At 36.1% G+C, this 14429-nt stretch overlaps 2 protein-coding genes across 2 annotated transcripts; both read right to left on the bottom strand.

Moving 5' to 3' along the window:
• Positions 1–762: 762 nt before the first annotated feature.
• LOC113331915 lies at positions 763–3128 on the bottom strand. The gene is made up of 3 exons (XM_026578555.1): positions 2459–3128; positions 1078–1217; positions 763–900 (listed from the first exon to the last, which is right to left on the bottom strand). Exons 1-3 carry the CDS (start codon positions 3126–3128, stop codon positions 763–765), a joined length of 948 nt encoding a protein of 315 aa, XP_026434340.1.
• A 6532-nt stretch (positions 3129–9660) lies between these two features.
• LOC113332105 (xylulose kinase 2-like) lies at positions 9661–13530 on the bottom strand. The gene is made up of 11 exons (XM_026578779.1): positions 13221–13530; positions 12425–13079; positions 12255–12343; positions 11909–11973; positions 11572–11627; positions 11369–11489; positions 11177–11251; positions 11038–11091; positions 10390–10484; positions 10134–10308; positions 9661–9939 (listed from the first exon to the last, which is right to left on the bottom strand). Exons 1-11 carry the CDS (start codon positions 13277–13279, stop codon positions 9707–9709), a joined length of 1677 nt encoding a protein of 558 aa, XP_026434564.1. The 5' UTR covers positions 13280–13530; the 3' UTR covers positions 9661–9706.
• Between the last annotated feature and the right edge of the window lie 899 nt (positions 13531–14429).

Genomic DNA, 14429 nt, shown 5'->3' with positions numbered 1-14429 from the left:
TTAGTTTCAAATGACTCAAATGTAAGCATCGCAAAACCGTCATCCTCCAAGCAAATTATAGGAATTGGTATGAGATTGGGTATAAATCCCAAAGGTACAAGTACGTTCCCTAATGGTACTCTTTCAAGTCTAAAAAAGGCAAAACTTCCCAAAAAATCTGAAGATAAAATAATAGAGTTTAGTTCTTCATGGGATTAGAGTTTCCACCTCTAATGACTTATCGTGAAGAAATGTTTAGTGATCTCGCAAAAAACCACGTTGATTTAACTATAGAAAAATATTGACGAGTTGGCTTATTGACAGCAGACAGTGGTCTTGTTTGTGTTTGCATGTTTTCTTTAGCTTTATTTTTATTTTGTTGCTATCTTTGTGAGCCTTTTGCTCTTTGTCAGTTGTATCCGCATGTACACGACTTGTGTTCTTTTTAATCTATCACCGTTGATCGATCAAAAGAAAAAACAGCAACAGAGGCAAACAGGGCCAAGTGGGGTCCATAAACCCCACTTGTTTTTCCATCTTAATGCTTAATACTAAATAGTTTGGTTTTTCAGAAATTTAAACTTTTTTTTTTCTTTTTTTGATCGGTATAATTGGTATTTTTCCGTCACGGGCAGAATAATTAAAAATACGTCTTTCATGTGATACTGGCCTAATGCTAAAACTTTTATCATGACCGATCCTAAAGTCTAATAGTTTTGTTTACTCACATTTAGTGTGGTAAACGAATTAGTGCCATTTTATAACCGTGTGTGTAAAAAATGTTCAATAGAAAACATCTAAACAAGACGAATAATTGTTCAAACATAGCTGGCCTGCGTCAAAACCATAATCTAGGTGTAACAAGGTGAAAACATACTGAGAAACTGATGCGCGCAGCAAAACTACTAAGTAAAATGAGACCTACAAAATATACATTAGTAAAAACATACAGATGCATCATTGAAAATGTGGATGCAACATAACTTGCAACTACATCCATTGCTTGTTACGCAGCTTGCTCTGCTTGGTTGCTTATCTCCATTTGCTTTAGATACTTGCTTAATACTGTTCGTTTTTATGCTCTAGATACTCTCTTACTGCTTGTTTTTGTAGATCAGTTGGCTCCCCTGCATAAGTACCGCCAGAAATTGACGCAAGACTCTCCACATAAGTTTCTATACCGTATTGGCGTCCTGAGATGCGATAGACCTGGGAAACTTCAGCAGGTTTTTGGTGCACTGATGGGTCATATACAACAAAATAAGTATCACTGTCATAATTCGATCTGGCGTTGAACAAAACTTTACCATTCTTGAGTTTCCATTGAAATGTCATACTGCACAACTCTTTTGTTCCAACTACTACTGGGAGTTGGGCAATGAACAATTTAGTCCAGGAATCACTTGTTAGAAAAAACGGCTTTGTTATACCAAATTGCGTGGACTATGTTTTGATTTCTAGCCCTATTGCCCACTACTTGCTTTTTCATTTGAATAGATAAAACAATAGTCCCACATAGACTAAAATCTAAAGAGTTTTAGACTTAAATACCATAGAATTGGCTAAAAGGGCATGGCCCTTGGGTCATTAGACTTTTGTGTGAGGGGGGAAGGCCTAGACTAGGGCAAGGTTGCCTTTCTCGTACGCGCGGTGCTTCGCAAAGAAGCACGCCGCCGCCGTCCGTCGGGCTCGGGTGTGAGTGGATCCTATCTTTTTGCTAAAACTTTTGGTACGTGTTTTACACACATGTAGAAGAATCTTCTTCTTTGTCTGCACATGTTTGTCTTGGCTTTCTTGTTTGTACGTGTTTGTCTTGCCTTCCTTGTCTGCACATGTTTGTCCTGGCTTTCTTGTCTGTACGTATTTGTTTTGGCAACACTGTTTTTAACCAACACACTGCTCTAAGCCTGACAAAAGCAACACTGTTTTTAACCAAACATTACCAGTATTTCTGTCTTACGCATGGTTTTGTTGCATGCATTTTTCCTCTCGTTTGTAACGTCTTAAACACTATATAAGGGAGGAGTCTTGAGCTCTTTTGAGACACAACAGAGAAACATCTCTTCTTATGCTCTCCCTCTGCTTTCAGAAAATAAGTTTTTATTTCTAGTTTCTCTGTTTTGAGGTTTTTCTAACACTGCCAAGTTCTAAGGGTACTCTCTTTATGCTACATTGAGGGGTACTATCAGTAGTTGTATCCTGGAGGTGACTCGCCAACTGCTATAGCATCTCAGCGGAGTAGCAGGCGATATTGCCTTTAGGACAGCGTATCGTATACGTGCCTCTACATTTTCTGTGCATCTCCAGCAACATCTGTTTGAGCTAAGTATCTTCTTCTCAGTTACATTATTAGTTCTATTTCCAACATCACTCACTTTGTGATCTTTCATAATCCATACTTCAAGATTGAAATAACCAGAAAAAACTACACAAAGGCACTCTCCTAAAACACTTAATGTCATCCTAGGATAGTTGGTACCAAATACTGAACTCGATGAACATTTTAGTTTATAAGTGAGTGGCCCAAGTAGAATTTCTCTGAAATTCTCTCCTCCGATATCAAAAGAAACAATTAACATAGATTGCCGAATAGTCGAATAAGGGCATGGAGTTGCTAACCAATGAAGGGCTCCATTAACAAATGCATGAGTACTATAAGGAACTATCTCATAAGGAACGATGTTGGGTAATAGTTTCCATGAATCCGATCCTAGTGTATAAACTTGAACTTCAGTACCATAGCAAAACCATCGATCTTTTGCACTCATATGATAATATTCATAACCATCGACAACAATAGCTTTAACAATCTTATAATCATTGGTATCGCAATTATAACTAAGACCGTACGTGACTACAGGTTTATTTTTCTTTGTAAAATCTTGATTGTCCGCTGGTCCATACTTGAGTTCTTCTGAATCAAGTTCTATTATCTTAAATTGTTTTGTACTTGGGTTCCATAGGCAAAGATTAATATTCTCTCCCTTAATACGGGTTCTCATCAAAATCAAACCATTACAAGAACCATGTGTGTAAATCAGTATATCTGGATACTTACGAGATAGAGAATTTAATGGAAAATCCAATAAATTAGTAGGCTTAACGTAGTCCTCTTTAAAAGCTGTTACATGTGACGATGATTTACTCATAAGCGTATAAAACCAATGCAGATCTTCTAGGACAAAATAATTATATTTTCTTCTTGTTGTAAGATGGGTCTTTGAATAACTTATTGCACTAGTGTTTGCATACGCACCTGAATCTCAATATCGATTTTACGGGTAACCTTGGAAGAATATCGTCCACAATGATATCGTATGGGAGGATGAGGAGGCTTGACGTAATCTCTTCTTTTTGTTTTTCTTCATCTATTGTTGGTGTTTGTAACTTAGTTTTCTCCATTCTTCAAACTCTGATAAGATGTGCAGCTGCTGAAGATAGAATTTCAGGCCTCAGGGGTTTATATATTGTTTGGGGAGCAGAAGAAATCACAACGAGATTTCAGAGAGTCATGCCTCAAGCTCATAATCAATATACATAGAAAGCAAAATCACGGCCATATATAAGGAAAACTGTTTTGAGGCATACTGAATTTTTTTGAGGCATACTCATTCATTATCCCATCTAGGGTGGGTTTGTAAGGGGTGTCTAAAGATAGTGCAATTACCTATATATTCTTAGAATAATTTAAATTAATAGAGTGCCCTTATCCTCAAAAACCTAAAATCAAAAATCAAAATAACCTTTAAACTTAAACATTTTGGACTTCAATTCAATCAATCAATTAATCAAGCAAAGGAAACACGAATCAAAGTGAGCGATATTGGAATGCGAAATCCAAATCTCAATTGCTCTCAGATGTATTTTAGAATGTATTTGTAACAAAACCATCTTGTTTTTAATTGATTTTATTTTGTTTGATCGATAAAATATGATTTCAAAGATCGAATTAGGGTTTTCAGAAGATCAGTTCGGCTGATCTTGGAATATCAATTTTGAGCCGAACCTAGTATATGATTTACAGAAACACTATGTTCGGCTCATGAGACTTCGCTAGATTTTGTTCGAATCAGCCGAACCCAGCCTTCTTTTTCATTTTAAATTTTCAGAAGATCAGTTCGGCTGATCTTGGAATATCAATTTTGAGCCGAACCTAGTGTATGATTTAGAGAAACACTATGTTCGGATGATGCGACTTTGCTAGATTTTGTTCGAATCAGCCGAACCTAGCCTTCTTCATCGTTTTAAATTTTCAGAAGATCAGTTCCGCTGATCTTGGAATATCAATTTTGAGTCGAACATAGTGTATGATTTAGAGAAACACTATGTTCGGCTGATGCAACTTTGCTAGATTTTGTTCGAATGAGCCGAACCTAAAATTCGTCAGTTACAGAGTGAAGTTCGGCTGATAACTTGTCAGCCGAACTTCTTTTTTTTTTTTTGAAAATATACGTAGGTTCGGCTGACAAGTTGTTAGCCGAACCTAGGTACATTTTCAAAAAAAAAAAAAAAGGTTCGGCTGATAATTCATCTGGTCAGTAGATCTGGGTTTTTAAAGTTCAATTTTTTGACAGATTCAAATTATAAAAAGGATATTAAACCTCGTATAGAAGTCTACCTCTGATTTAAATCACACATTTTAGTCACTTCTAATCACTAAAATCTCAAAACCCTTTTTTTTTTCATTTCTTCTTCTGCCTCTCAAAAATCTCAACTCTCTCACATAAATGTGATTTCTCTACTAATTTACCACTAATAATTTAATTTTTAATCAATCCTTAAAATTCCTAATCAATCAAATCTAATCATAATCATTAACATTAATTATGTAAGGGTAGTTATGCCATTATCAAAAAGGATGGATAAGGGGTGATGAAGTTTTTTATTTAGTGACCCTATTTTGGCATTATTTAGTTAGTATGCCTCAAAAAAATTCAGTATGCCTCAAAACAAGTTTCTATATAGTGAAAACTACAGACAGAACCATTTTACAGATTCTTCCCACTGTGAAACCCATGCTCAAAAAAACACAGGCGCGCACCCATTTTCTACGACAAAATATCTCCCAAACCCATAATTTCAGAAATTATGTTTCAGTCTTTTTTCTTCTTCTTCTCTGATTCGTATCTCCCTACTGTTTTCGTCTCAGTTCTTCATTGGAGCTTCAATTCACGGGTAAATCTCAACATCTTCGTATTTGGGGGTTGAAAGGGGATCTGAGCATCATTTTGAGCTTCTGCAGTTGAACTGAAATGGAGACATCAAGGATTGATTGAATCAGCGATGACGAGAATGGATCTGTGGTGTTTGGGGGTTGAATTTCAAGCCAATTGCTTCAATTCTCTCAACAACAACGATTGAATTTGGGTGTGATTGCTTGTGGATTGATTGCAGGTGGTATAATTTGGGGTCTGTTGATTGAAGAACTGGTGTTGTTCGATGATTTGACTTAGGGTTTCTTCCATTGATTAATGACCATATACGAGAAGTTTAAGCAACAAATTTTGGGGATTTTTGAAGTTAACTGAAACGGGTTTTATATGGAGTTGTTGGATAAATGAGATGGATCTGTTGGTGTTCAGTGTGGTGCTCGATTGAGAGAGAAATTATGAAGGTAATGGTGGTGTTTGCAGGTCAAATTGGTGTTGATTTCCGTCGAGTGTTCTCTGGATATAGACAGAGTTTGGTGGAGTTTTGGTTATGCCAGAAAACCAGCTGAAATAGATGCCACTGTTGCTGTCAACTGGGGTTTTGCTGTGGCCTGAAATTGGAGGTTTGTATTTGAAAAATCAACAGTACCTGGAAGAAACTAAAATGGGATTCTGGGGAATTCTGGTTTTGAACTGAAATTGGGGGTCTTTGGTTAATTGAATCGATTCCGTGGAGATGGGTTCTTACCCATTTTTGTTCTTGATTAAACAATGGTTGTCGACTTGTCGGGCAGAATTGCAGACACAAATGGAGAAGACTCGAGCTTCAAAGCCACTGGTGGTTGTGCTAGACAGATCTTTAGACGTTGTGAACACGGGGAGTTGAAAAAGATGGTGTCTGTCCTTCTCCACTACATTGCTGATGGAGACTGGAGTGAGCAACGAAGAGAGACTTCGGCATTTCTGTGCTTCAGAGACCAAGTCGAAGATGCAATGAAGTTGTAGCGACTCGATGGGTGATTGCAGGCAGCAGTGGTCTACAACAATAGCAACAACATAGATTTGCGGAGGATTTTTGGATATGGATTAAAACTGGGTTCAATTGAGAAGTGGAGGAATGTGATGATATGAGTGCTACAGCAAAATGTCTATGTTGTTAGCTATATATTGTATGGTTGTCTAAGATGGAAGATGTACTGCAGTTTGGGGTTTCAATTCAGTGAAATATGTGGCCTGCATTCAGGCCAGTGAATCGGCAAGAGCAACAATTCAAGGTCTATGTTGTTTACAAATTTGTTGCATAACTTGTTATGCAGTCCCGAAAATGGTCGCATAATACGTTATGCAACAACTTTTTTATCACTATTGAAACCAATAAAAACAAAGATTGTATAACTTGTCATGCACCTACTATAATATCTACATAACATGTTATACAGTCGCGAAAATGGATGCATAACCTGTTATGCATCCGAAAATATGACTGCATAATGCATCGAGAAAATTGTAGTACAATATTTTTTGCATCGAGAAAACAGATGCATAACCTGATATGCATCCGTAAATATGGATGCATAATGCATTATGCATCAATTTTTTATATACGCATTAAAACCAACCAAAACAATGGTTACATAACTTGTTATACATGCATAACTTTGTTATGCATATGCATAATTTGTTATGCAGTCGAGAAAATAGTTGCATAATTCGTTATGCGTCTGCAGAATGTGCTATGCGTCTTTTTTGGTGGCCGCATAATGGCTACATAATGCATTATGCATCGAGAAAATAGATGGATAACCTGATATGCATCCGTAAATATGGATGCATACTGCATTATGCATCAATTTTTTATATGTACGGCTAAAATCAACCAAAACAATGGTTACATAACTTGTTATAGATGCATAACTTTGTTATGCAGATACATAACTTGTTATGTAGTCGAAAAAATGGTTGCATAATTCGTTATGCGTCTGTAGAATGTGTTATGCATCGTTTTTGGTGACTGCATAATGGTTAAGTATCAAGTTTTCAAAAAAATTCCCTAAAATGAGGATCACCTCCGATTTTTTCGTTAAAAACAAAAATTTGATATTCTTTTTTGTACTCTTTGCGTAGCTCTTTTAAAAAGATTTCCAACGATATAAAATTTATAAAATTCTAAGGCGCGGATTTTTAGATATGTTATGTCCAAGTTGCGCTGCCAATTATACCCCTGAAAAAGATAGTATGCATAACGAGTTATGTCTGAAAAGATAGTATGCATAACCAATTATGTATTGATTCATATAAAAATTTCATATAATTATGGGTGTCACGATATACAAAATTAATTGTGGGTCTGAAAACGAGAATATTTTTTTTTTTGGGTCTCCCCCTAATTTCCCCTTCTATATAAGGAGTTACCGCGTGGTTTTGGGCCCAAGTATGACATCCATTCCCTGTCATATATGGGTTCCGTTTAGCATATACTGATATACGGGAGTTTTTTCTTTTCTTCTATATACACGGTATTGCAATCTTTTGATCACGATATCTCACCAAATGACACAAGTTGGGAAATCACATTAAAATCTCATCAAATCTTTGTGAAATTGAAAATTTGATGTTGTTGCAAAGAAAACAGTGGTTTCCTTCTATGGTCCGTTTCAATATTGAGATTGTTTTCTAATTGGAGTGAAAAGAGTTTGGGAAAGATATATATACACTTGGTGACCAAATTTATGGTCTCTGTATAGAATCGGAGGTATATCAGTGCTACGGTGAATAGTATCAATGTGAGAAGAAAGAAAAAACTGGCTTTCATTAATAGGAAAAAAAAAGAAGAAGAGAGAAACATGGGAATCGACATGCTATGAGTTTACGGGTAAACTAAAATACCCTAGTTTAATTGGGGCCCAAAAAACAATTAGGGGCCTCCCACTAGAGGACAAAAAAGGTTATTAAAATTCAAATTGAGTCACTCCTTAACCAAAATATTTTTAAATGGCTAAACTGTCCCTGAATGATTAGTATTAAAATTTAATTAAGTTAAGTTAATTATTGTGGTTAGATTATGTTAGATTAAATTCAGATTTTAGAATCAATGTTTTTTTATTTATTTTTTTGAGTTGAGAAGAAGAAGAGGAGGTTTTAGAGGAAAATTTATGGTTTTTAGAAGTGAGTAATTCAAGTAGGAAAAATGATGTTGGGGAAGGTTCAAGCAACAAAGATGATTGTGTTGATGGTAAGATTATCTTAAATTCTCCCATGGATTGGATGTATGTCACAACACAGAGAAAGAGTCGTCAATGTCGAGGGATGTATACCCCAACGACTCTAGAAAGTCGTCAATGTATTGACACCAAAAATGACGACTCAAACCTGCAACTTTTCCAGGTTATGAAAAATCGTCAGGGTAATATGATATACCCTGGCGACTCTTAGCATGGGACATAAATGTGTTTATACCAAGACGACTCTAAAAAATTACAGGACAGAGAGGCTGTTTATTTTTCACTTGGGGTCGTTGACGTTTAAAAAAGGGTCGTTCATAGAGGATCGTCATAGGTTTCTATATTATGTTAACGACTCTAATTTAGGGTAAAAAACATGAAAACCAGAAATATGGTCGTTATCTTGATCATCATATACCCTAACGATTTTTTATGGTCTCTACATGCATATGAAAAATCGTTAGTGTTTAAAATTGTCGAATTGACGACCCTTTTACTGTAACTGAAATTTTTCGGGTGAATTTTTTTTTCTTTGGAGTCGTTAATGGAGGAGAAGAGAAGAGTCGAGAGGGTAAGAGGGAAGGGAGTGATTTTTTTGTTTAGAACTAGAAATGAATTAGGGCTTAGGATTAAGGTTAGGTTTTTAAGATTTATTTTTAGTAGAGGGTAAAATAGTATTTTCAAAAAACTTTTATACACGCCTGAGTGCAAATAAAATGGGTGAGGCCCATAATTGTTTTTTGGGGCCCCCAATTAAACTAGGTAAAATACAGCTAAAATACTGGTTATTATTAGTACAATCAGCTTCGGTTAAAAAACAAAGGGAAATATATTCAGCATTATTAACTGCTGACAAATACTCCCTCCGTCCCACTCCTAAGTGACCTATTTGATTTTAGATTTTGTCCCAATGATAAGTGACCTATATCACTAAACAATGAGATATTCCGGAATTATCCTTTTAGTTAATTATAAATAATATATGAAATATGTATAATTTGATAGGCATGTTTATATTCGTTACGTAGGTGTTTTAAAATGCTTTTCAATTGTATGAAATTTGCGAACATCCGTGGAATATTTTGAGAGATAAACCATTTTTAAATTTCACTAGTTATTATTCATAAGGGTATAATTGTAAAAAATGATTAAAAATACTATTTTCCTTGTTTGCCTTAAAAATTGTGCAAATTTCAAATAGGTCACTTAGGAGTGGGACGGAGGGAGTATATTTATTTTTCTACGTGATTATTTCCAAGGAAAGGACGCCCTTGTCATCAAATTTACTTTATTTTGTTCTTGAATTTCCCTTTTTTTTTTTTTTTTTTTTTTTTTTTTTTTCTGACTGTTTTTGTTTCACTGACGGCCCAGTTTCTGAACAAGGCGATCTTCAATTTCAGTTCTTTTCTTCATCAACAAGGTGTATTTAGGAAGTAGTTGTGGATCTCCAGCAGGCATCAAAAGCTTGCAGCTAAGAGCTGTTTTCTCTAACTTATTTTCATACATGCATGAGATTGGTACAAACTTTCCCTTATTGTTGCAAAGCCACCCATGTGCTGCCCTAAGGGCAGCTCCTAGAGAAGCAGAATCTGTCAAGACAACAAAAGATCTTAAATGCTTGTAACAATCCCATCACTTGGCTCAACATGCTTAAATAGTTTTACGAAGTGAAACAAAAGTCAATTCTTAGATGACTTGAGAAAAATGTTAACATTCAGAGAAACGATCGAGGATCCGGATAGCTAAATTGGCAGGTGATAAAGATTTAATAACCCTTACTTACCGGGTCTTTGGACTGTATATATATCACAACCAAAAATTGCCGCTATTGACTTAAGAATGCTCTGATTGGCTGATGCACCGCCAGTTGCTATTATTCTTTTGGGTGGATTTGGCATTCCAAACCTTTCAGAATGAGCTCTCATAGATAGAAACTGACCTTCAATTACTGCCCGTACCTGTCATTATAAGCAGTTCAGGCATGAAAAAACTAATCAAAACAACAATCATACTATGAATAGGTCATCTGAGTTGCACACCTCTGATGCTCCATCAAACTCTTCTGCTTCATGCTCTTTTAACCCCTCTATTGAGTCACCCGCGAAGTTATCAAGAACATAACGATGGAAGCCAACTGCAGCAACGGAACATCCAAAACGGATCTTTCTTAGAGAACGAAGAATATATATTATTCCCAGAAAGGTCTCAACATTTTACAGGCCACATGAACGTGTTTCATGGACTGATTTAATATGACAAGATGAACAACTATCCTATATGTTTACAATAGCAATACAGTTCGACAACTTTTCGATTTAGTATCGTTCTTATTTTTTTCGAAATAGTTTCAACCAGAAGTTGTTTGAATATAAGTCCGGTTTTTGCTACCAATTAAGGAGTGTGCTAGCTTCCATTGAAGTATTTGTTTCATTCTTATCTATCAAGTTTTTGCTGAGGAACATTAGACGAATGGTAACTAATCATCAATTAACATCACCGAATAAGATCGTACGGTTCGAAAATAGAGATTAGAAATGTACTTAGGCTACCAAGTTATGCAAAAGATATACAACAAGGACTTCATATTGATATTTAATTCGTAAATTATCTTACGTAAAGCATTAGACAAGATCTCTACTAAGATGAGCATAGTATATGGATACCGTCGAGTAAGAAAAATGACCGACCTGGTAAAGGAGGAAGAATTTCATGGTCTTTATAGTAGAATCCTAGCTTTCCACCTTTTGCAGAAAATTGCAAAACGTCAAAACCGTAGTATTTCATGCAGATTTTCCATGAAATTAAACTAGAAGTAGAATCACAAACCATTTAGTGGTGATGTTTTTTCTAGATAGTTGTTGAAAGTATCCCACGATTGTTCCGCGTACTTGTTTCTTATATCTAACACCATAAATAAAATGCAATGTAAATCGAAAGAACGAATAAGGTTGCTTAACTGAAACCTCAACTTCTCTTTTGAGAAGCAATCCAATCTATTCATTAGGGAGATGGAATTACCTTCACGTGTCAGAGACCCATTCTTATAGCAAAGCATTACCATGTAGCTCTTTGGATCAACGGGATTAGGAAAAACATGTCCTTCTAATCGAGGACGAGGTTCACTAGCAATCCCAAATACCTGAAATCATTAGGAAAAAGCTACTATAAGTAAATTAGTCAAAATTCTTATTCTGGCAGTACAATGTTATTGATTAGCTTACAGTATCACTGGTTCCAAGACTTATAGCCAGGTCCCCAGGAGTATTGAGAGTCAAACCTGTAAACATAAACAACATTTAGAACAATTTTTAATTCTTTGGATTACTTTTTAATGAACATTTCTAAAGAGATTTATCTATCCCAAACGGGAAGGAGGCATAAACAAATGAAACTCCCATCTGTATCTTTATCACTCCACGACTCGCTCTATGGACAAAAGTAAAACAATACCCATAAGCTAGGCAAATTTCAGACGATAAAGATACTTGGAACTTATAACTACAGAAATTACCGCCAGAAACTATAAGAATCCTGGGATATATATGTATAACTACGAACCTGCCAAGCTGTTCGGATTGTCTCCAGACCATTGAACAACTACGCAATTCTTGTCAAAGTGATATCTGGAAACAGTTCAATGCAAACTCCAAATTCAGCCACGAGGTAGAAACATGATACATAAGTGCTTGCTCAATAAAACAAGGATATAATATATCAAATGGTCAAAAGAACAAAAAAAGAATCTTTGAATTTAGTTTAATGTTTATATGTACATATTTGCTGGGATTTTTTTTTTCCGTTAACACATTTGCTGGTCATAAAAAAAATAATCTAAGTTGGGATCTGACAATGTTGAAACAAACCAAAACAAAGGGAGTTATTCAAGAAAAAGTAAACCACATACTTTTCGACAAAATAAGGAGCAACTAAACCAGCAACAGCATGGGCAGGTGCTAAATTCCCGAGCTTCTCTTCTAACCCTGGCGCTGTAGCCTAAAATAATCCACATAAAATCTCCATCAGTGAATAATAAAAAGACATGATAAAAATATACAAAATGTTACAGGAAACCACCTCCAATACAATCTTAGACCAAACACGTTCTTCGATATCCATCAAGTTCATCCCAGCACCATCGGTTTCATCAATGCTTGCATAAGACCCAGTTAAAAGACATGCCATGAAAGAGCTAACAAGGGAAATCCTCTCTGTATCAGCATACACATCCGGCTGTGTCTGGAATATCTTTCTGATTTGAGGACCTGTGAACCTTTCATAACCACGTGATCCAGTCAATCGAGACAATTCCAATGCACCTCCTACTGCATTCTCTATCTCTCTGCATTGAGCAGTAGTGCTACTATCCATCCATACAGGCGACTCGTTTGTCGAAAATGCATCATTAAGTTGATCCTTCAACGATTTCGATGCATCCAACTTCCCCAACTTCGCCAAACTGCCTTTCTTCCAGTAAACACTACCATGTTGCTGTCCACTACCAGAAACAGCAACAATCTTTCCAAAATCCAGTCCTGATTTGCTTAACTTTTCGAGTAAAAGTTCTAAAGCCTCTATCCACATTAATGTTGGGGATACAATTCTACCATCACCAGATGGGTCTCTATGAACTCCATCTTTAGTTTTATAATGAGACAATTCAGAATCAAAATGAACAACATCTGAAGTTACTATGTTAAGATTGGAGTCCAATACTGTTGCCTTACATGACCTAGAAATTATCAAATTCAAACATTTAACTCACATCCATGTCTAAAAAATCAGAATTGCATAGTTAAAACCCTAAAGCCATTTTTAAGAATCTGGCACATCACAAAATAAGGAAATGTACAGAGAGAAAAAATAAACTTACTGTGTAGAGCTATCAAATCCAAGAAACAGAGAATCTTTAGGGAGAGAATAATCTTCCATTGATGTATCCAAATGATTCACTACGTACCTGATCCGATCCTTTAAATTATTCGTATTTCAGTGCTGGCTAAGAATTTCGATTAAATTATCTGTTTGTATTTTTCTAGGTTTAGATCATAGCTTTTATACGAAGAAGATTAGAAATTAGGATAATTTTTGATTTGGATAATTAGATAAAGATTAAGATAGAGATTAGAGTGGATAATGACTCAGTTAGGGGCTTGTATGTTATTCCAGTTTCAAATTTATAAGTAATTTGTTTTATCCCCCGCCACTGCAGGGAAAAGATAAGGCCGGGGAGAAGTTATAGTTTCGCTGTTTTACCACTGTTGAAAAACTATGTAAATCTGAACGGACTTGACCGTTGATAATTTTTTTTGATAATTCTCCCTTGCATAACGTCTTGATGGCTAGTATGACACCAAGATGGCCCGTTATAACATAACCGGCCCCGGCGGACGGTCAAGATGACATTACACTGTATCTGTTAAGTGCTGAGATAGCGGAATCCTACGGGACAGTGATGCGCATAGATAGCGCTACAATTTGATCATTGGCTAAGTGATGAAGTTTATTGGCCGACACGATAAAGCTTCATTGAGGAAAGGCAAGACAAGGCCAAAGTGACAAATGCAACATGCTTTGTTGACATTGAGGCATATCCATGGAACTGAGTTGGCCCAAACTCAAGTATGATGAGAGAGCATATAATAGGCCAAGAGTTAGCCTATGCATTAGTCCAAGGCTGGTCAAAGCTTGAACAGTGGAAGCAAGCTAGTAATGCAAGAGTAGGCATTGTTGATGTCGAGCAACATTGTTAAGTGAAGAATATGACGCACGAGTAGCTAGAATGAGCTAAGAGATTGGTCGAGATGATTGTAGCGCAATGTCAGTTGTACATTGGCTTAGGCCAAGACGACTATGGGTCCATGTTAGCTGAGTATTGATTCAAGGCCACATTCAATAATGTGCAAAGTTTGGAAATTATGGCTCAAGTGACGGTTATAAGTTGGTTATAAGCTTTACAAGCGTGCCAAAGCTGTGAGGCAAGGGAGAGCGGTTATAGAGAAAGTTTATAGCCTAAAAGGTGTGTCCATATCTGTCTTGAAATAGGTTTAGAAGGTTGGCTCGAGTTAGAGAAGAAACTGGC

The sequence above is a fragment of the Papaver somniferum genome, unplaced genomic scaffold (assembly GCF_003573695.1).
Source record: "Papaver somniferum cultivar HN1 unplaced genomic scaffold, ASM357369v1 unplaced-scaffold_128, whole genome shotgun sequence".
In the NCBI taxonomy this organism is placed as follows: domain Eukaryota; kingdom Viridiplantae; phylum Streptophyta; class Magnoliopsida; order Ranunculales; family Papaveraceae; genus Papaver; species Papaver somniferum.
The sequence above is the reverse complement of the archived record's forward strand: the minus strand, read 5'-3'. Positions and strand labels throughout refer to the sequence as shown.

What these genes read in the sequence shown, in the direction of transcription:
- LOC113332105 (XM_026578779.1), bottom strand. Translation starts at nt 13,279, where the DNA reads ATGGAAGATTATTCTCTCCCTAAAGATTCTCTGTTTCTTGGATTTGAT. An exon ending in GGATTTGATAGCTCTACACA is followed by an intron (nt 13,080 to 13,220) that starts GTAAGTTTATTT and finishes GATAATTTCTAG; the next exon opens with GTCATGTAAGGCAACAGTAT. An exon ending in GCTCCTTATTTTGTCGAAAA is followed by an intron (nt 11,974 to 12,254) that starts GTATGTGGTTTA and finishes AACTGTTTCCAG; the next exon opens with ATATCACTTTGACAAGAATT.
- LOC113331915 (XM_026578555.1), bottom strand. Translation starts at nt 3,128, where the DNA reads ATGAGTAAATCATCGTCACATGTAACAGCTTTTAAAGAGGACTACGTT. An exon ending in TTCATCGAGTTCAGTATTTG is followed by an intron (nt 1,218 to 2,458) that starts GTACCAACTATC and finishes ATGACCCATCAG; the next exon opens with TGCACCAAAAACCTGCTGAA. An exon ending in CTGATCTACAAAAACAAGCA is followed by an intron (nt 901 to 1,077) that starts GTAAGAGAGTAT and finishes TATATTTTGTAG; the next exon opens with GTCTCATTTTACTTAGTAGT.